The following is a 21423-nucleotide window of genomic DNA, read 5'->3' on the forward strand; positions in this document are numbered from 1 at the left end:
TGAAAAAAGTATTTCATGAGAATGATATGTTTGCCATATCTGTTCTCACAGCATTTATTGCACCCAGAATTGTCAAGATAAAAACATATAAATATTAGGCTAGAACCCGCCTTATCCACCTTCCGTAAAGATCTAAAAACGTAGATGTTCTGCTATGCTTTTGACTAGACAATCCCACAGATAGCCTGGCCCCAACTAGGACATAAAATCTTATCTTTGCACTTTACTACTGTTCTCTACCCAAAGATATTATGCTCCATTTTACATTGCCCTCCATCCCTATTTTTACCGTTTGATTGACGCACTTTATCCACCAGCTCTATCCTTAAAATCGACTTGCACCAGTACGCCCACTTGTGCCCAGGAATGGATTATTACTTCAGGTTTAAACTCGTTGGCTCGATGCTTACTTCGATGCTTATATTTTGTTACTTTGTGACTGTTTTATTCTGCTGTTTTATTATCTAATGCATTTTTACTGTGTTGTTGGGGTTGTCCCCATGTAAACCGCCCCAAGTCCCTTCGGGGAGATGGAAGCAGGGTACAAAAATAAAGTTATGAATATATTATTATTATTATTACTATTACTATTATTATTATTGGGTAGATTTGCAATAGCTTAGTAAATAGTTTTGAGCTTTCCAAACAGTGTGTTGCAACAGATTAGTGTGTTTTATAAACATAACAAAAAATACAAAAATCTTGGAAAAGCATTAAAAATAATATATTTTAAAATATGAATTGAAGGCTTTAATGACATATGTTGACGTAAATAGGACAAATGTTTGAACTCAAAATGAACTTTACTAGTGGAGGCTAATGACTCATCCAGAGTATTCTGATTCCAAGTGGTTCCAGCTTGAGATGCTATAGGCTTAAATCCATTTTTAGACCCAATTAGAATAGAACCACTGAGAATTTTAATAAGTGTTGACTCATCACGTTCCAATTGCTTGGGTGGGTCTAACACTACCAAATAGATTAAAGCTACAGATAGTAAGACATTTTGAACCCTACCATACCAACTATGGGAGACCTTAATGCAGGAATAGTTGGATGGGTTGGTGATGGGTGTGTATTCTCCCTGGGAAAATTGCTCAGTGTTTGGGAAGGAACCAAAAGGAAGAACAGAGAGACAGTAATGGGATCACATGATCCCACAGCATGCTCTGCAGACATCAGTTGTAAGGCATAAGAAGCAGAGTGTTTACATGAGATCAGTTTAGTAACAGTAATAGTTGAGACATGCTCATGTCAGCTATAGCATTATAAGAAACATAAGAGACTTTGATTTTTCAGACCCATTTAAGTCATACATAGAAATGACAAGGAGAGGGTATCTGGAAGAAAGTTGTGATATCATTAACCCCTATTTAGAAGGTTCTACTTGGCCAACATGGTGTGGTATTTTCAGTGCTGGACTAGGATTTTGGGAGACCGGGAGCCAAATCTCTGCTCAGCCATAGAAGTCCTCTGATCTTGGACAAATCACACACTCTCTGCATTAGGGAAAGGCAAAGGCAAATCTTCCTCTGAACAAATCCTGCCAAGGAAACCCCAAACAGGGACACCTTTGGGTCACCATAGTTGAGAAAGGACTTGAAGGCACCATGACCTCCTAACAACAACAGGAGCAACAACAGTGCCTACTCATTCTTTGAACAGGACAGGTTTGGAGAAGAGCTTTAATGGTCATTAATAGCAATTATTGTACCAGTCTCCAGCAACCACTTTAGTTTTTGACAATTTTGGAGTGTGATATAGACAGTTATTTGTCCCAGCCCTTTAAATGTTATTCCCACCTTTGATTTTATTATAATTGGCAGCCCAGAGAAGTATAATTCTGAAATGTTTATTATGATATAATTAACTAAAATTTACATTTAACATGGTGAACTGTACTATTAAGAACAGTAAGTGGGGCTAAAATATTGGATATAAATCCCACATACACTGAAAACTAATAGGGTTAAGTAAATATGTCTAGTCTCTCTTTCCCCAGATATGTTGGGTATTTATATCTCAAAGATCACTGAATCACATCAGACCATAGTTGGTCCTCCGTGTCCTGCATCCATGGATTCAACCATCTACGGCTTGATTATGCCATTGTATATAATGTGACTTGAGAATCTTTAGATTTTGGTATCCATAGGGGTCCTGGTATAAAGCCCAGTGGAGACTAAGGGTCCACTGTACTGCCCACAATGGTGACTCCTACTGCATGAACACTGTGTCTTAAGAGAGGGCTGAAGAACATGTAGTGCTCCAGATGTTGTTGAACTGGAGGTCTCAGCATTACCAGCACATTATGTTATGCCCTGCCTTGAGGTGAAAGGAGAGGTGAGTAATAAAATTTAGAAAAATTATTATGAGGATGAGGAAGGGCTGCAGTCCCATGCAGGCTACATGATTCCTATCTCTGTTGTGGAGATTACAAGTCTGAATTACTGTGGCCAGGTCAGTCTTCTCCCAAAAAAGAAAGACATCAGCTGTAGTGTGACCATCACCAGCACAGACTGTATGTAAAAATAGGTAAACAACTTTAGTAAAGTATGTGCCCGGGGACCAGGTATGTATTCAAATAGACAGAATCCTACAAAGCGAAGGAAAGTTATGCTCTCAGGTATAAGCACACCTTAAGTTCATGGAATAAGTATAACAGAAGTACCACATTATCATTTTCAACTTCTAATGTGTTTATTAGGCTTGAGCAATCCATGAAAAAATTGATTCTAAACTAGTTTCAAAAGCAGGGGGCGCCAGCGTTTCGTTTCTGATGTCATTTCCGAATTTTGCCCCCCAAAAAATTCGAAATTAACGAAAATTCGTTATTTTCTAAATTAATTCGTTAATGGCGGACGCGCATGCGCAGTGGCCAAAAAAAAACAGCACGAGGGGAGATTTTACAGGACTCTCCCGCCCTCATTTTTTGAGTGATCTTCTTCAAACTTGGTACAGTGGTAGAAGACATTTAACACTGATAGCTCACCAAAATTTGGAACGTTTCCCTTATCCTCTGATTTTTGGCGAATTTTCATAGCTTTTATAATAAACCATTTTTTAATAATTGCAGAAATCTGTTCCTGGTTTGAAAGTCTTATTTCCTGTTAAATTGGGTTGTCTTTACTGTGAAAGTCATTGTTCTACCTCAGAAACTTTGTTTTTGTGGCTGAAACTTTGTTAAATTGGTGTGTGTGTGATATATACTGTATGTATGTATGTATATATATATATATATAGTCCCTGCATATGTGTGTGTTTGTGTGTGTATAGGTAAAGGTAAAGGTATCCCTTGACGTTAAGTTCAGTCATGTCTGACTCTGGGGGTTGGTGCTCATCTCCATTTCTAAGCCCAAGAGCCAGTGTTGTCCATAGACACCTCCAAGGTCATGTGGCCGGCATGACTACATGGAGTGCCATTACCTTCCCGCCAGAGCGGTACCTATTGATCTACTCACATTGGCATGTTTTCAAGCTGCTAGGTTGGCAGAAGCTGGAGCTAACAGCAGGCACTCACTCTGCTCCCGGGATTTGAACCTGGGACCTTTCGGTCTGCAAGTTCAGCAGCTCAGTGCTTTAACACACTTCGCCATCGGGGCTCATGTATATATAATATACATACACATACACACAATGTGGAGAATATGTGGAAAGGTAGATAGATAAATTGGGAGCCACAGCGAAGGCACCTTCCTGGGAGCAAGGTCTAATAATAATAATAATAATAATAATAATAATAATAATAATAATAATAATAATAAATCCCTTACAATATCCAAGATGGCTCACTGCTACAGAATCTTGGGAGGTTTAGTTTGGTATGGTACCATTATTGGCAGAGAAAGCTAAGCTGTAGGAGTTGAAATCCAATCATTTATCCTCCCTATAGAATCAATTTTATATGCATTTTTAGCTACAGAAAAGCTAAAATCAGGACAGTAAAAGAACAACACCCAGAAAATGGGAATTCCAGACAGGAAACAATCAGGGCCAGCTAATACCTCCCAACAAAGGATTCCCCCAGGTAGGAAGCAGCCAGGCTTTGAAGCTGCAAGGCTATTCAATGCTAATCAAGGTGACCAATTGCAACATTCACACTTGCCTCCCACAGACAAGAGTTCTTTCTCCCACCCTGGACCTTCCACAGATATATAAACCCCACTTGCCTAGCTTCGCACAGACGTCAAAACCTCTGAGTATGTCTGCCACAGATGTGGGTGAAATGTCAGGAGAGAATGCTTCTGGCACATGGCCATAGAGCCCGGAATACATACCACAACAGTGTGATCCCGGCCATGAAAGCTTTCGACAACACAACCACAGTATCCATTCAAGTTCATGTAGCGTCGTATGGAGACCTGTATTGGGGGGAGGGAGGGTGCGAATCTGGGCCCCTGGGAGTCGTAGTCCTCCCTCCCTCCCTCCCCGGGAGCAGCCGAGGACGGGCCTGGCCCACACCCCCTCACATCCCGGGCCTCTTCCTCCTCACCGCCGGGCCCCGCGCCAGCCTCCATCTCTGCGTGTCTCTGTCTCTCTCGGTCTCTCCATTCCCGGCTCCATCCGCCGCCTTCCCGCCTCACAGAGAGACACCAGGCCTGAGCTGAGGCGAGGCGGCGGCGGCCATTTCCCCCCTCCGTCTTCCTCCTCCTCCTCGGCCTCCTTCCCCCTCGCCCCCTCCCATTGGCTGAGCCCGTGACGCCCCTTTTGCTGAGGGGCAAAAGGAAAGGGCCTGAATGGTGGGAGTTTGGGTGATTTGCAAAAGCTTTTTTTCCTAACGAAAAAAACGACGACATAACAAAAAACGGCCTCTCGCGGTTCGAAACCGCGATATCCAGACGTGTGGACAATCAAGGCCGTATATTGCTTCAAAACTAACGAAAGTAACGAATTAATAACGGGTAACGGGGAAATCGAATTATTTGAGCAAGCCTAGTGTTTATCACAGAAACACTGAATGGATCCTGGCCATCTAGCCTCTGGTTAAAAACCTCCAGAAAAGGAGACTCCACCACACTCCGAAGCAGCAATGGGTTTAAGGAAATTCAGAAGAGTTAGAAAAACAGAATAATATTTTACAGCTAATCTAATATTGCTGTGTTGGCAACAATAGTAGAGTAACACTGTCTGGTGCCTCCATGGGACAAAAAGAATCTCCAAAAGTTTCAATAAGCCAGCAAAGCTGAGATCATGGTGAATATTTAAGCTATTTTGTTGCAAGCTCCAGGTCTGTGAGAAATTGATAATTTTTGTTACATGTTTCCACAATGGTCTCACATAAAATAGGAAATCTTTCAATGAAGACACAACCTATGGATTGCCAGCAAGTTAATCCTGAAAAGCAGTTTGCTCCACGCAGCTTTTGTTAATCTCCTTGGAAATTACAAAGACAAAGGCCAGACCCTGAACTCAGAAGAAGACTTGGTCTTGGAAGAGCAGATATGAAGGAATTAAGTTTGATCCACAATTATAAAGAAATATAGATGAATGCTAGTCAGAATCATATTTTGCCATCATATTTTGACTTTCCATCCATGATTGTGGAACTAGGACAGTGAAAGAACTCCCCACAAAAAATCTACCCCGTCTTTCCTAAATTGCAGTTCTAGTTGTGTCAAACTGGCATGAGAAAGGACCCTACCTATATCCTACTCATTCATCCTGCTTTTTATGCCAGTTTGACAACCCTAATTCGTGGCTCAATGCTATGAAATCATGAGAGTTGTAATTTTTCAAGATTTTTAGCCTTCTCTGCCAGAATGCTGCTGCCTCACCAAACTAAAACTTCCACGAATCCATAGGATGGAGCCATTGCAATTAATGTGATATGAAATTGCATTAATTCAATAGGGTAAATGCACTCTCGGTCTTTAAAATAGCTTGCGCATAAGCTGTATGGGGGAAAAGGCAAAAATATACCCACATTACAAAACTGCATTTCTCAGAGTGTAACCCCACCAGAATAGCCCAAATTTCTGTTCCCTGATCTGTTTTTTGACTGGACTGAGCTTTAATTTGTTAGATCTCACCCAGTCCATTCCTGATGCTAGTTCAGAACCAAGATATACTTTCTTTGCATCTGGTGGAAAGAAGGAACAGTTGGGTGTCATCAGCTGCTGATGAAACCAAACCCCAAATCTCCAGGAAACCTCTCCCTATAGTTTTATGTTGATTATGAATAGGATGGAGGAGAGGATCGAATCCTGAGGCATCCCAGACTGAGGTTGCTTTGTTGTCCTTCGTACAGGCATCTGACTGGTTATTACTTAAGCAGAACAGAGGGCCCCTGGGGCTGATTCAGCAATTTTCATCCTTCCTTCTTTCATGTCCCAAATTGACTAGTTTTACTACTCTAAACCTTTGACTGCAAGACTATTATGGGGAACATTTCAAAAGAAGGGCCTATTTGTGTTCATATCATGCAGCTGGAAAAGGGCTGGAGGCAGAAGAGGAAGTCCTAACCCCAACTCTTATCCTGCTGTTGATTCCTACATTCAATTATTATTGAAATAATCGGCATCTTCAGAAGGAACCCAGTTGACCTGCTCTATTGTCGTAGAAGTAAGGTGGGTTTATTGCTATAACGTCAGGGTGTTTCTTTTCAAAAACGTAGCTTTAGGATGTATTTACACTGTAGAAAGAATACAGTTTGGCATCACTTTGATTGAAGGCTCAATGCTACGGGATCATGGGGGTTGCAGTTTTACAAGGGTCTTAGGCCTTATTTGTGAAAGAGTGCCAATGGCCCACCAAGCAATTCCATAACCTTGAGCTATGGTAGTTAAAATGGTGTAAAACTGCATTAATTCTATGGTGTAGATGCACCCTTGGTCCAGGTTTTAATTGAGGGTGAACAGAAAGCAAATTAACAGCCTCTCCTATGCAAGTCAGGCCTTCTGTTTAGAAGACAATATGATTCAAGGGGGCCTCTCTGGTGTTCAAGTTGATCTGTACAGCAGCTGCCCTCATCCTGTTGCCTTCTAAGTATGCTGGATTCAAAGCATCATTGTCTGTTGCCACCATGGGCATGATGAACTAGAATGATGGAAACTATAGTCTAACATATAGAGAAGGCCACAGGTTGGGAATGGCTGCTCAACAACTTTACCAGTCAAAATTGCAAAGCACTCCACTTGTAAGTCCTACTGGTTTTGGTGGTAACTCTATAAGTTGTACTTGAGGTACCTTTCATTATTGCCTTAACCACAATTTTATTTTATTTTTAAAAATATACTTTTTATTAAACACGGATTTTCCAATAAGATAAAAAAGTGAGGTGAACAAAGGAAAGGAAAAAAAGAAGAAAGAAAAGCACATTTTATGAGACCTTACCAACTGAAAGTCAAGCTTCTAACTAAGCATCTAGAGGGCTCTGTGGGGCATATTATATTGTGAAAAAGAAGGGGGCACAGAATCCGATTCCAAGCACCAAACTCAAGAATGTGATTTTCAGTTTAAAAGGAGCAAAATGTAGTTTGTGAAGGTTTCTGAACTGACTGTCTCCTTCTCCACGTTCTTCTATTTAAATCTACTTTTTAAATTGGACTCATTTTCAAAGTTAAGAGGGGAAACTAGAATAAAATTTCAAATTTCAATAGCCCAATACATAAGTAATCAAAACACAGACATTTACAGTTGGCCCTCTATATTTTTCATCCAGGAATTCAGCCATTCCTAGTTTAAAAACATATATATTTTAAAATTCTATTTTAGATAAGAAATGCAATTTTATTATGCTGTTGTATTTGATTGGGACTTGAACATACAGATGTGTGTGTGTATGTGTGTGCTGGAATCAAACTCCAGCAAATGCAAAGATAGAAATGTTAGGATCCCAGTCTCATTTCGTAACTCCACAGCATTGAGCCATGGCAGTGGAGTTAAACTACATTAATTTTACAGTGTAGATGCAATGTAGGTAAGGAATGTAGAATGTCACTACTCATTTTTGTCTAAACGTCTCTCCCATCTTCTCCTTTTGCCCCTACCATGTTTATTTACAGTATTTACTTTATTTTTATCCCGGCTTTTTCTCCATATAGGGACGCAGGAATTAACAATAAAAATGTGTTATAACTTGCCTTTATATGTTGGGTTATTTTGCGCTATCATATTTGTATTGTTGTTGTATTGAGTCATTGAATGTTTGCCTTTTTGTCTGTTGGAATCCGCTCTGAGTCTCCTCAGGGAGATAGGGCGGAATATAAATGGTCTTATTATTGTATTATAAACACGACAAAATACAAAATTAAAACAATGTAAATTCCCTAAAATATAAGTACAGTAGAGTTTCACTTATCCAACATAAATGGGCCGGCAGAATGTTGGATAAGTGAATATGTTGGATAATAAGGAGAGATTAAGGAAAAGCCTATTAAACATCAAATTAGGTTATGATTTTACAAATGAAGCACCAAAACATCATGTTAGACAACAAATTTGGCAGAAAAAGTAGTTCAATACGCAGTAATGCTATGTAGTAATTACTGTATTTATGAATTTAGCACCAAAATATCACGATGTATTGAAAACATTGACTACCAAAATGCGTTGGATAATCCAGAACGTTGGATAAGCGAGTGTTGGATAAGTGAGACTCTACTGTATAAACATAATAAAACAAATAAACCATTTGTGACATTAGACCATTAAACTATAATAGTAATAATAGTTTCTACTTGCCTCTCTTTGCAGCTCAATGTGGGGTATAACACAGTTAAAACTGACAGATTAAAAACTCAAAGTGACTTTGACCAGCCAAAGAGGTGAGTATAATTGGCAGATTATGGGTCTACACTGCCATATATAGTCCAGTTTCTGAATCCAGATTATCTGCTTTGAACTGGATTACACGAGTCTACACTGCTATACACTCCAGCTCAAATCAGATAATCTGGATTCAGAAACTGGATCATATGGAAGTGTAGTTGAAGCCTTTGAAGCAGGTATTAGTATACTGTGTGCCTCTTTTGCTGTTAACGTCAAATTTATTTCCAGTTATTTATACAAACTGGGGCAGTTCCATGTTCACACACACTTCCACACACAAAATGCTACCACCAAACCTAGCCTGGTTTCCCAGTATTTATTTTACCAAAACCCTCTGTAGTTTTAGGTTTCTTGAAATGCTCTTAAAACACAAGAAGATTTCTGGCCTCAGCTATTTGTCAGGGGAAGTTGTTTATACTTCAGGGACAGTTTCTCCTGTTACAAAACCAGATCTTTACAGGAAAACAAGCCAAGCACCCATTACATGTGAGGACTAGAGAGGGTGCAAGTGATAAGTGCTGGGAAATCACAGGGTTCAAAAAAGAGTTTTAAAAATGCAGTTTGAGGCAGTACAAACAGGCATGTGTTTTGTTACTGTTTGAATGTGACAAACTTGGGAATAAGTCTATACGACTTTTTGAATCTGTCAGGATATTTCCTTTTTAAAGAAACAAGGATAGTTTTTGTAGCAAAAAATTGAGGGAAATCAATTTTAATACAGTAGACTCTCAGTTAACCAGCACTCACAGGAATTAGTAGGTGTTGTTTCTGGTTGCTTGAGAGTTACTATTAGAAACAGGTTCAACTAATACTATAGCCCAGGCATAAGCAAACTTCATCCGTCCAGGCTGTTAGGAATTGTGTACTCCAAAATACCCGGATGGACGAAGTTTACCCATGGCTGCTATAACCCTTATTGTACTATACCATAAACTTTGTATCAACAGGATATTAATATTGAAATACAGTAAGGTAATAGGGGCCCCTGGTGGCACAGTGTGTTAAAGCGCTGAGCTGCTGAACTTGAGGACCAAAAGGTCCCTGGTTCAAATCCCGGGAGCGGAATGAGCGCCCGCTGTTAGCCCCAGCTCCTGCCAACCTAGCAGTTCAAAAACATGCAAATGTGAGTAGATCAATAGGTATCTCTCAGAGGAAAACCTTTACCTTTACCTTTACTACAGTAAGGTAAAGGTAAAGGTTTTCCCCTGACATGAAGTCTAGTCCTGTCCAACTCTGGGGGTTGGTGCTCATCTCTATTTCTAAGTCTAAGAACCGGCATTGTCTGTAGACACCTCCAAGTGCATATGGCTGGCATGACCCTTCCTACCAGAGCAGTACCTATTGATCTACTTCCTTTGTATGTTTTAGAACTGCTAGGTTGGCAGAAGCTGGGGCTAACAGCAAGAGCTCACCCCGCTCCCCACCTCTTAGCAAGTTCAGCAGCTCAGCGGTTTAACTCGCTGCACTACCAAGCATATAGATATACAGTCTTTAAAAGCAAATAAAAACAAATGTAACTTAAGGTTTTACTGTATTATAAAAACAGCTTTTCAAAATCTAAAGTATTGTTTCTTCAACTTTTTTGCCAGTTACTTGAGAATTCCAGTTCTGATTAAGTGAGAGCCTACTATACTGCTGTTAATATTTCTAAAACCAAGAACTCTCTAGAGGCAGCCAAACATTTCCAGGCTGCTCTATTTTTAGGCTGTGAATTAAAAAGGAAAGTAGGAAGGGATCAGGTTGCAAAATATAGAGAAATTAAGACTATATCAGAAGCAATTCAAAGGCATGTATGCATATACAGTATATCTATAGCAAGAGCCATGTTTTTTTAAATAAGGAAGGGAACGGAGCAGAAATAGATTTCTTCAGAAAACAGTGATATGTGTTGTCGAAGGCTTTCATGGCCAGGATCACAGGGTTGTTGTGTGTTTTCCGGGCTGTATGGCCATGTTCCAGAAGTATTCTCTCCTGACGTTTCACCCACATCTATGGCTGGCATCCTCAGAGGTTGTGAGGTACCTGCCATAGATGTGGGTGAAAGATCAGGAGAGAATACTTCTGGAACATGGCCATACAGCCCAGAAAACACACAACAACCCAGAGTCAGTGATAACTTGTATAACTTGTATACACATCTATACCTTTTGTCTGTAATCATCATTTGCTGAATTTTGGCCTGCAATATAGCTTTTAAACCTCTCTGTGCAGCTACAAGTCCCATAATCCTTCGCCATTTGCTATGCTGGCTAGATCTGATGGAAACTGTAGTCCAAAACATCTGGATGGCATCTTGATTGCCCAACTCTCCTTTAGAGGAAAAAGAATAAACCTTTTTTGTGTGAAGGTTGATTCTACTCACCCCTTTAGTAGCCTTACTGAAAATAAATATGAAGTTATCCATAGACTCAATAACCATGATTTCACGTACCCATGCTCCAAAAAATATCCCCCCCCAGAGGTGTTTGTGGGCTGTTCTAAGGGTGCATTTACACTGCAGAATTAATATAGTTTGGCACCACTTAATCTGCCGTGGCTGAATGCTACGGAGCCATGGGAGTTGTAGTTTGTTGAGGCACCAGCATTCTTTGGCCCCATCTACACTGCCATATAATGCAACTTCATAATGCAATTTAACTGCACTGAATGGCATTATATGGCAGTGTGGACTCATCTAATACAGCGCAATGCAGTTAAACTATGGTCAGTGCAACAAAGGCTAAAGACCTTGTGAAACAACAGCTTCAATGATTCCACAGCATTGAGCATTGGTTGTTAAAGTGGTGTCAAACTCCATTAAATCTACAGTGAAGTTGCACCCCAACTTGTAAGCCGCTCCGAGCCCTAGGGGAGTGGCGGCATATAAGTTTGAAAAATAAATAAATAAAAATAAATAAATGAATAACTGGGATGTGACAAATAAACTAATTACTGTCGAAAGTGGTGACACAAAAAAGTTGAAAAGATTCTCTTTTTTCCTTTTCCCAGAAGAGGTCAGCCTTTGCTCAGTTCCCATTAAACAGTGTTGTCTCACATAACTTCAGAACTGAATCCGATTTCAGAACTGAATCCGATTCTCCCCAAAAGGCAAATTGGAATACATCCACACTGTAGCATTAATACAGCTTGAAACAACTTTCACTATCATGGCTCAATGCTATGGAATCCTGGGAGTTGTAGTTTAACAAGCTTTCTAGCCTTCTTTGCCAAAAAAAAGTGCTGGTGCTTCACCAAGCTACAACTCCCACAATTCCATAGCTTTGAGGCATGAGCCAGTTAAAGCAGAGTTGAATTGTACGTATTAATCAGTGCAAATACACCGGAGGAAACACACAGAAAAGAGTGGGGTTTGGTTTCAAAATTTCAGTGGATACTAAGATCAGATGACGGTCAGGTCCCATTATATGTAATGGCATGGGAAAACAGGGTCCCTTGTAGTAAAGGCAAAAATCCAGGTTGCTTTTTGGAATATTTTCAAGTTGTGGATTGTTGATTGTGTGGATGCAAAATCCGTGGATGCGAAGGATATGTATGTCTTTGTGTATGTGTGTGTGAATGTATGTATGTATATGTGCGTGAATGAGAGAGTATACGAGGGTTGAATGAAAAGTAATGCCTCCACCTTCATAACTCCTCAACAGATGGCAGTACTGGTATGCAGCAGGTACTGGCTTATTCAGTAAACTCTCCTCTACAGTTTCATTTGGTGGGAAGCCTTAGCATTGAATGGTTGTGTTGTTAAAGTGTGAAGTATGGAACCCTGCGCAGACGGTCGGTCAATGCGACTTAAGCAATGTGCAGTCATTGAATTCTTGACAGCAGAACGTATCACCCCAAAGGAGATTCATCAGAGAATACAAGCTGTTTAAGACTGTGTTGATGTGAGTACTGTGCGTCGTTGGGCGAGTAAGGTGCACGATGGGTACTGTGAAACGCTGGTTGTGGAAACAGAGTGTCCACTTCTTCCGTGACAGCTTCAGAAAACTTGTTCATCGTTGGCAGAAATGTATCCAATTGTCTGGTGATTATGTGGAAAAGTGAATAGTGGTAGTTAAAGAGCACATTCTAAGGATTATTTCTGCATTTGATTTATTAAAATATTCCCATTCAAACCCAAGTAACGAAGGTGGAGGCATTATTTTCATTCAACCCTCGTATATTATGTGTGTGTGTATGCAGGTACCAGTGTACACATGTACTGTATATATATGTATATATATGTGTGTGCATATGTATGTATCTATATGTGTATATGTATATATAAATCTGTGTGTATATTGATAAGTGTATATGTACCTGTGTGTGCATGTATATGCACACATGTATATACGTGTGAGAATAGATTTGTTTATATGCATGTGCATGTATATACATGCAGACATTGACACATACGTGTACATATGTGCACGTGTGTGTGCATGTATGCATAAATAAGTATGTGTGAGTATGTATATATAGTTTTGTGAGTATATATTTGTGTGTATGTGTGTATATATAAATACATGTGTGTATATATAAATATACATGAGTATGTGTATATATGTGTGTGCAAGAGCATATATACACATACATACAAACACAGGCAGTCCCTGAGTTACAAACATCTGACTCACAATCGACTTAAGAATGGGCATGAGACAACAGGAAGTGAGAGAAATCTACCCCTTGGAAGGGAAATTCACCCATGACAGAGTTACCATGGGGGAAATGGGTCTCCACTGAAACTTTATCACTAATCCTTGTTTCTAAAACAAGCCCAATTTTTCAAAATCCAATTGTCAAAGGGACAGAAAGTGAGGTGCAATATTTTGAACAGATGCACAGACAGCAAACAAAAACCACAGAGGTGTAACCCTTCCCTTTGCTAACCAAAGCTTTTATATATATATACATATATAAATATGGCTAGAAATACACTTCGAAAATGTACCTGTTCTGACTTACAAACAAACTCAACTTAAGAACTAACCTACAGAACCTATCTTGTTTGTAACTTGGGGACTGCCTGTATTATGTGTTAATACATATACGTATAAGTGTGTATACTTGTGTGAATGTGTATATAAATATGTGTATGTGTACATGGGTATACTATATATGTGTAGTATATATGTGTATGCATATAAATATATGTGTGTATGTGTGTAATATATATATATATATATATGCATATAAATATGTGTACATGTGTGTAGTATATGTGTGTGCATATATAGTATGTGTGTATATGGGTGTAGTATATGAGTGTGTGTATATATGTGTTTATATACACACATACGATGTCATAGGCATCACTGAAACCTGGTGGGATGACTCCCATCACTGGAATTTAACCATTGAGGGCTATAACCTCTTTCACAGAAATAGAACAAAGGGGAGAGGAGGGGGAGTAGCTTTATATGTCAAAAACAGTTACGTTGCAGAAGAAATGCAAGACTGTAATCCGGGAAACCAGCTTGAAAGCATCTGGATAAGAATCAAGGGAACCGGGACTCAAAAAGATCTTGTCGTGGGTGTCTACTACAGACCTCCGAGTCAGGATGAAGGACTTGATGAAGCCTTCTGTCAACAGCTGACCAAACAGGCACAAAGAAGAGATATAGTAGTCATGGGCGATTTCAATTATCCCGATATCTGCTGGAAAACAAACTCAGCCAAGAGTACAAAGTCCAACAAATTCCTCACTTGCCTTGCAGATAATTTTATGGTCCAGAAGGTAGAAGAGGCAACAAGGGGATCAGCAACTCTTGATCTAATCTTAACAAATGTGGAAGACCTGATCAATACAGTTGAAGTGGTTGGATCCTTAGGGGCAAGTGACCATGTGCTCCTGCAGTTTGCAATACAAAGGAATGCTGAAACTAAGACAAGTCAAACACGCATTCTGGACTTTAAGAGAGCTGACTTCCAAAAAATGAAGGAATTACTGAGCGGCATTCCATGGACGCCGATATTAAAAAACAAGGGAGTTAAGGATGGATGGGAGTTTTTCAAAAGTGAAATACTCAAGGCGCAAATGCAGACAGTGCCAACAAAGAAGAAAAATAAGACAAGTGCAAAGAAGCCAGAATGGATGTCCAAAGAACTTCTAACTGAGCTAAAGCTCAAAAGTGACATGCACAAGAAGTGGAAAAGGGGAGAAATCACCAAAGAAGAATTCAAACGTATAGCCAACTCCTGTAGGGAAAAGGTTCGCAAGGCTAAAGCGCAAAATGAGCTCAGGCTTGCCAGGGACATAAAAAACAACAAAAAAGGTTTTTTTGCTTATGTTGGTAGAAAAAGGAAGAAAAAGGAGGCGATAGGGCCACTGCAAGGAGTAGATGGGGTGATGGTGACAGGGGATAGGGAAAAGGCAGAACTGCTTAATGCCTTCTTTGCCTCGGTCTTCTCACAAAAAGAAAGCCATCTTCAACCTCAGCAACATGGAATGGACGAAGGATTGGGGGAAATCCAACCCCAAATAGGGAAACAAGTTGTCCAGGAACACCTGGCCACTCTAAACGAATTCAAGTCCCCAGGGCCAGATCAGCTACATCCAAGAGTATTGAAGGAACTAGCGGAAGTTATTTCAGAACCACTGGCAATCATCTTCGAGAGTTCTTGGAGAACAGGAGAAGTCCCAGCAGATTGGAGGAGGGCGAATGTGGTCCCTATCTTCAAGAAGGGAAAAAAGAACGACCCAAACAATTACCGTCCGGTCAGCCTCACATCAATACCAAGCAAGATTCTGGAAAAGATCATTAAGGAAGTGGTCTGCAAACACTTAGAAACAAATGCGGTCATTGCTAATAGTCAACACGGATTTACCAAAAACAAGTCATGCCAGACTAATCTGATCTCTTTTTTCGATAGAGTTACGAGTTGGGTCGATACAGGGAATGCCGTGGATGTAGCATATCTAGATTTCAGTAAGGCCTTCGACAAAGTCCCCCACGACCTTCTGGCAAACAAACTAGTAAAATGTGGGCTAGACAAAACTACGGTTAGGTGGATCTGTAATTGGCTAAGCGAACGAACCCAAAGGGTGCTCACCAATGCGTCGTCTTCATCATGGAAAGAAGTGACAAGTGGAGTGCCGCAGGGCTCCGTCCTGGGCCCGGTTCTGTTCAACATCTTTATTAACGACTTAGACGAAGGGTTAGAAGGCACGATCATCAAGTTTGCAGATGACACCAAACTCGGAGGGATAGCTAACACTCCAGAAGACAGGAGCAGAATTCAAAACGATCTTGACAGACTAGAGAGATGGGCCGAAACTAACAAAATGAAGTTCAACAGGGACAAATGCAAGATACTTCACTTCGGCAGAAAAAATGGAAATCAAAGATACAGAATGGGGGACGCCTGGCTTGACAGCAGTGTGTGCGAAAAAGATCTTGGAGTCCTCGTGGACAACAAGTTAAACATGAGCCTACAATGTGATGCGGCAGCTAAAAAAGCCAATGGGATTTTGGCCTGCATCAATAGGGGAATAACGTCTAGATCCAGGGAAGTCATGCTCCCCCTCTATTCTGCCTTGGTCAGACCACACCTGGAATACTGTGTCCAGTTTTGGGCACCGCAGATGAAGGGAGATGCTGACAAGCTGGAAAGCGTCCAGAGGAGGGCAACTAAAATGATTAAGGGTCTGGAGAACAAGCCCTATGAGGAGAGGCTTAAAGAGCTGGGCATGTTTAGCCTGCAGAAGAGAAGGCTGAGAGGAGACATGATAGCCATGTACAAATATGTGAGGGGAAGTCATAGGGAGGAGGGAGCAAGCTTATTTTCTGCTGCCCTGCAGACTAGGACACGGAACAATGGCTTCAAACTACAGGAAAGGAGATTCCACCTGAACATCAGGAAGAACTTCCTCACTGTGAGGGCTGTTCGGCAGTGGAACTCTCTCCCCCGGGCCGTGGTGGAGGCTCCTTCTTTGGAGGCTTTTAAGCAGAGGCTGGATGGCCATCTGTCGGGGGTGCTTTGAATGCGATTTCCTGCTTCTTAGCGGGGGGTTGGACTAGATGGCCCTTGAGGTCTCTTCCAACTCTACTATTCTATGATTCTATGATTCTATGATTCTATATATATATATATATATATATATATATATATATATAGTGTATGTACAATATATGTGTGTATATAAATCTGTATATATATGTGTGTGTTTATAGGTATAAATATATGTGCATATGTATAGTATATACATGTGTACACATAAGTATATGTGCATAAGTGTGTGCATATATATATATATATATATAGTGTGCATATACATATATGTGTGTAGTATATGTGTGTGCATATATATGTGCATATGGGTGTAGTATATGCATGTGCATATAAATATATGTGTATATATGTGTGTATAATAACGCTATGTATATGTATGTATATACATCTGTGTATATGGGTGTGTGTTTATATATATTTGTGTCTATGTAGTATATATGTGTGTACATACAAATATATCTGTGTATAAACATGGATATGTATATACATCTGTTTGTGTGTGCATATATGTGTGTGCATATATATAAATATATGTTATATGTCTGTAGTATGTGTGTGCATATAAATATATGTATATGTGTGTGTGTATATATGGGTATGTATATATACCGGAGCCCCGGTGACGAAGTGTGTTAAAGCACTGAGCTGCTGAATTTGCAGACCGAAAGGTCCCAGGTTCAAATCCTGGGAGCGGGCTGAGCACCCGCTGTTAGCCCCAGCTTCTGCCAACCTAGCAGTTCGAAAACATGCCAACGTGAGTAGATCAATAGGTACCGCTCCGACGGGAAGGTAATGGTGCTCCATGCAGTCATGCTGGGCCACATGACCTTGAAGGTGTCTACGGACAACGCTGGCTCTTTGGCTTAGAAATGAAGATGAGCACCAACCCCCAGAGTCAGACACGACTAGACTTAATGTCAGGGGAAAACCTTTACCTTTACCTTAATTTCATACCGTGCCACTTTTCTGGTTTTCCATGCATTCCTTCATCTCTCTGTACCTCATCATTACATATGGACAACAATGTACAGTATTGCAAATACCATTCCTGTACAAATTAGTTTCCAGGGGCAGAACTCTGAGGATTCCAATCAGTGACAACATTTATCAGTTTGAATCCACCTTACCACATCACAATTAAAACTGTGCATCACATTCACAGGACAATCCTAGTTAACCAATCAGGAACCTTGGGACTGGCTTTGACCTGTACCATACTATGGGAAAATCCAGTATTATCCCAGCTTTATTTTTCTACAGACAGATTTCTAGACTTGATTGTTGTTGCCAAGATAAGATTGCAATTATGTAGACTTAACGTCAGGGGAAACCTTTACCTTTTTATATATATACTGGATGTGTGTATGTGTGTGTGTATATATATGTGTGTGTGTAGTATGTGTGTGCATATAAATATATGTGTATATGGGTGTGTGTATAAGGGTATGTATATATGCATGTGTGTGCATATAAATATCTGTGTATATATGTGTGTATGTATATATATCTGTGTGTGTGTATGTGTATATATGTGTGTGTACATATGTGCCTGCGAATGACAGAGAGGGAAGAGAAACAGGAACAACAACAAGAAGCAGTCCCCATAAGGCCTGGAGGAATAGGGAGGGGGGAGGGAAGGAAGGAAGGAAGGAGACAAAGCCCCTCCCGCCCGGCCTCTCCTCTCTCCCCTCTTCGGCCCGGGGGTCGGCGTGGAAGGCCCCGCTCCTCGCCCACCCTGCCCCCCACCAACAACCCCAAAGCGGGGCTCACTTGTCGAGCCAGAAGGTCCAGGGCGAGTGGAGCGGGATCCCGGGGGCGCCGCCGTCCTCGGGCTCCAGGGCGCGGAGCCTCTGCGGGTCCAGATCGGCCTCCTCGGCGGCGCCGCTGCTGCTTTGCGGGGGCTCCGGCTGCCTTTCGGGGCCGCTCAGCGCCATGGCCCGCCTGCCCGTCCGACCCACCGACCGCCCGCCCTTCCTCCCTCCCTCCCTTCCTTTCTCTCTCCGGCTGAGTCAGCGCCGCCTCGCTGCATTCCCCGCCGCCGGCCAGCAGGGGTCCTCGGAGGGCGCACACGCACCACTTCAAGGGCTCTAGGCTAGGGAATCTTAGGTGTCCTCCCAGTCCGTAGCCAAGGGGGCGGGTTAGGGGTTCAAACCACCACCAAAACAGCAACCTGGTTTGCTCATGAATTTTCCCCGGTGAACCAAATCCCCATGCCAAGTCTATGAGAAGCAAAAATTAAGAACTGCAAGCACTATCTCAACCAAATTTAGATTTTTTTTTCATGTCAGGAGCAACCGGAGTTGCTTCTGGAGTGAGAGAATTGGCCGTCTGCAAGGGGACGCCCGGATGTCTTGATGTTTTTACCATCCTTGTGGGAGGCTTCTCTCATGTCCTCGCACGGAGCTGGAGCTGATAGAGGGAGCTCATCCGCGCTCTCCCCAGGTGGGATTCGAACCTGGCAGCCTTCAGGTCAGCAACCCAACCTTCAAGTCACGAGGCTTTTATCCCCTAGGCCAGGGGTCCCCAAACTAAGGCCCGGGGGCCGGATGCGGCCCTCCAAGGTCATTTACCAGGCCCCTGTCCTAAACTTTAGACTTAGGGTTGACCTAAGTCTACCTGGTCTTTGGAGGTCTTTTTTGCTTACCTGTGGTCTTATGAGATCGTCTAGAAGGTCTTTGAAGGTCTCTTTGCTTAGCTACGGCCTTATGAGACCATCTAGATGGCTTTTGGAGGTCACTTTCCTTACCTATGGTCCTATGAGACCGTCTAGATGGTCTTTGGAGGTCTATTTGCTTACCTATGGTCTTATGAGATCGTCTAGATCAGGGGTCCCCAAACTAAGGTCCATGGGCCGGATGCGGCCCTCCAAGTCCATTTACCTGGCCTCTGTCTAAACTTTATTTAGGGTTGACCTAAGTCTGAAATGACTTGAAGGCACACAAAAACAACAATCCTAATTTTGGACTATTTCATCATAGTCCGGCCCCCTAACAGTCTGAGGGACTGTGAATTGGCCCTCCACTTAAAAAGTTTGAGGACTCCTGCCCTAGGCCATCGGAGGCTCCATTTAGATTATTCATTTCACACTATCATTACCTACCTTTTGTCTACCAATTTACATTTCAGTAGCAGAAATAGCTGACTTAATTGAAGTCTCCAAGTTGGTCTGCCCCAGGCATGGGTAAACTTGGGTCCTCCAGGTGTTTTGGACTTCAACTCCCACAATTCCTAACAGCCTATCGTGGGAGTTGAAGTCCAAAATACCTGGAGGACCCAAGTCTGCCCATGCCTGGTCTGCCTGCAGCTTAAGGCATGAGGTAGAGGGGGAGGGAGTTGACCTGGATTGCAAGTGGAAACAGGTGTCTCCCACTGGCTCATCTAATCCAGTGGTTCCCAACCTGTGGTCTGTGAACCATCAGTGCTCCCCATGAACTAAAATATTGTCTGCAGCCTCACTATTACTACACCGTTGCAAGGAGAGGGACTGGTCTCACAAAACCCTCTTATAGTGCTGAGGCAATGGGGATGTCAGGAGGGGAGAGGCCAACAACAAGCCTTCTCACTGCTGCTTCTTCTCTTCCTTCCAGGGAGAGGCTGACTACCTATGAAAGGTGTGACAACAAACCTCCTGACTGCTGCTTCTCCTCCTCCTTCCTCCCCCTGAGAGGAGCCAGTCCATGTGGTGCCTGGAAGTGGGGCACCTTGGTGTCTTCGTTTTTAGATGTGTTCCTGGGGTTATTTTGGGTGCTGATTCAGAAAATTGCATTGGATAGGCCACATCAGCTCTAGATTATTAAATATGGTTTTCTGTGGGTGAGCACTTTAACTGTAAGTGGAATTGTTGCTATTAGTGGCCATTCAGTTAACTTCTGATTTCCTTTATCATGATGATGATTAAAACGTTTTCCACTGTAAATTAGCAAGAAGTTTTCAGCCAAGCATGGGTTTTTCTGATCAGGGCTGTAGCCAAGCCCCCCCCCCCTCTCTATTTTTCAAATCCCTGCACCCTCCCTTCTCCCCCTCCTCTTCCGCCCACTTAGAGTAAGGCAAAAAACCCTTAATAAAGATTTTGAAAAAAGAAAAGAAAATTGCATTGGATAGACCACATCAGCTCTAGTTTTAGATACAGAACATATGCCATCTACCCTGTTTCCCCTAAAATAAGACATCCCCAGAAAATAAGACCTAGTAGAGGTTTTGCTGAATTGCTAAATATAAGGCCTCCCCCGAAAGTAAGACCTAGCAAAGTTTTTGTTTGGAAGCATGCCCGCCAAACAGAACACCAGAGCATGCAGGATCGGTAAATGTACATACCATAGATTGTACATGAAAATAATGGTAGTAACAAGAAATTCTTGACAGGATTCACAGTTTGTCTGGTTATGCTGGTTTGTGATGACAACTACTGTACAGTATATAATAAATGTTCAAATATTTTGTTCAATAATAAATGTGAATTCTTCTTCATGGAAAAATAAGACAAAAATTAATATAAGGCACTGTCATATTTTCGGGGAAACCCGGTAGTAGCAGCCATCTGCTCATCCAAGCAGGAAGCATCCAGGCATTGAAGCTGCAGGCCATTCAATGCTAATAAAACTGGCCAATTGCAACATTCACACTTGCCTCCAACAGACAAGAGTTCTTTCTCCCACCCTGGAC

At 41.7% G+C, this 21423-nt stretch overlaps 1 protein-coding gene and 1 long non-coding RNA gene across 4 annotated transcripts in view; one reads left to right on the plus strand and one right to left on the minus strand.

Moving 5' to 3' along the window:
* The window catches only part of eif4e3 (eukaryotic translation initiation factor 4E family member 3), a 35710-nt gene extending 16950 nt beyond the window's left edge, over positions 1-18760 (minus strand). The window contains exon 1 of one of the 3 annotated variants that reach the window (XM_003217822.4): positions 18532-18760. In XM_003217822.4, coding sequence (XP_003217870.1) covers positions 18532-18695 — 164 coding nt within the window. In that variant the 5' untranslated portion in view covers positions 18696-18760. Of the gene's footprint in view, positions 1-4277; positions 4645-18531 lie in introns of those variants that run through there. The other 2 variants (XM_062969707.1, XM_008105369.3) reach the window with 2 other exon arrangements.
* A 28-nt stretch (positions 18761-18788) lies between these two features.
* LOC134295992 (uncharacterized) lies at positions 18789-21212 on the plus strand. The gene is made up of 2 exons (XR_010002539.1): positions 18789-19230; positions 20349-21212. It is a non-coding gene; the product is annotated as an uncharacterized LOC134295992 (long non-coding RNA).
* Positions 21213-21423: the final 211 nt, after the last annotated feature.

The sequence above is a fragment of the Anolis carolinensis genome, chromosome 2 (genome assembly GCF_035594765.1).
Source record: "Anolis carolinensis isolate JA03-04 chromosome 2, rAnoCar3.1.pri, whole genome shotgun sequence".
Lineage (NCBI taxonomy): Eukaryota > Metazoa > Chordata > Lepidosauria > Squamata > Dactyloidae > Anolis > Anolis carolinensis.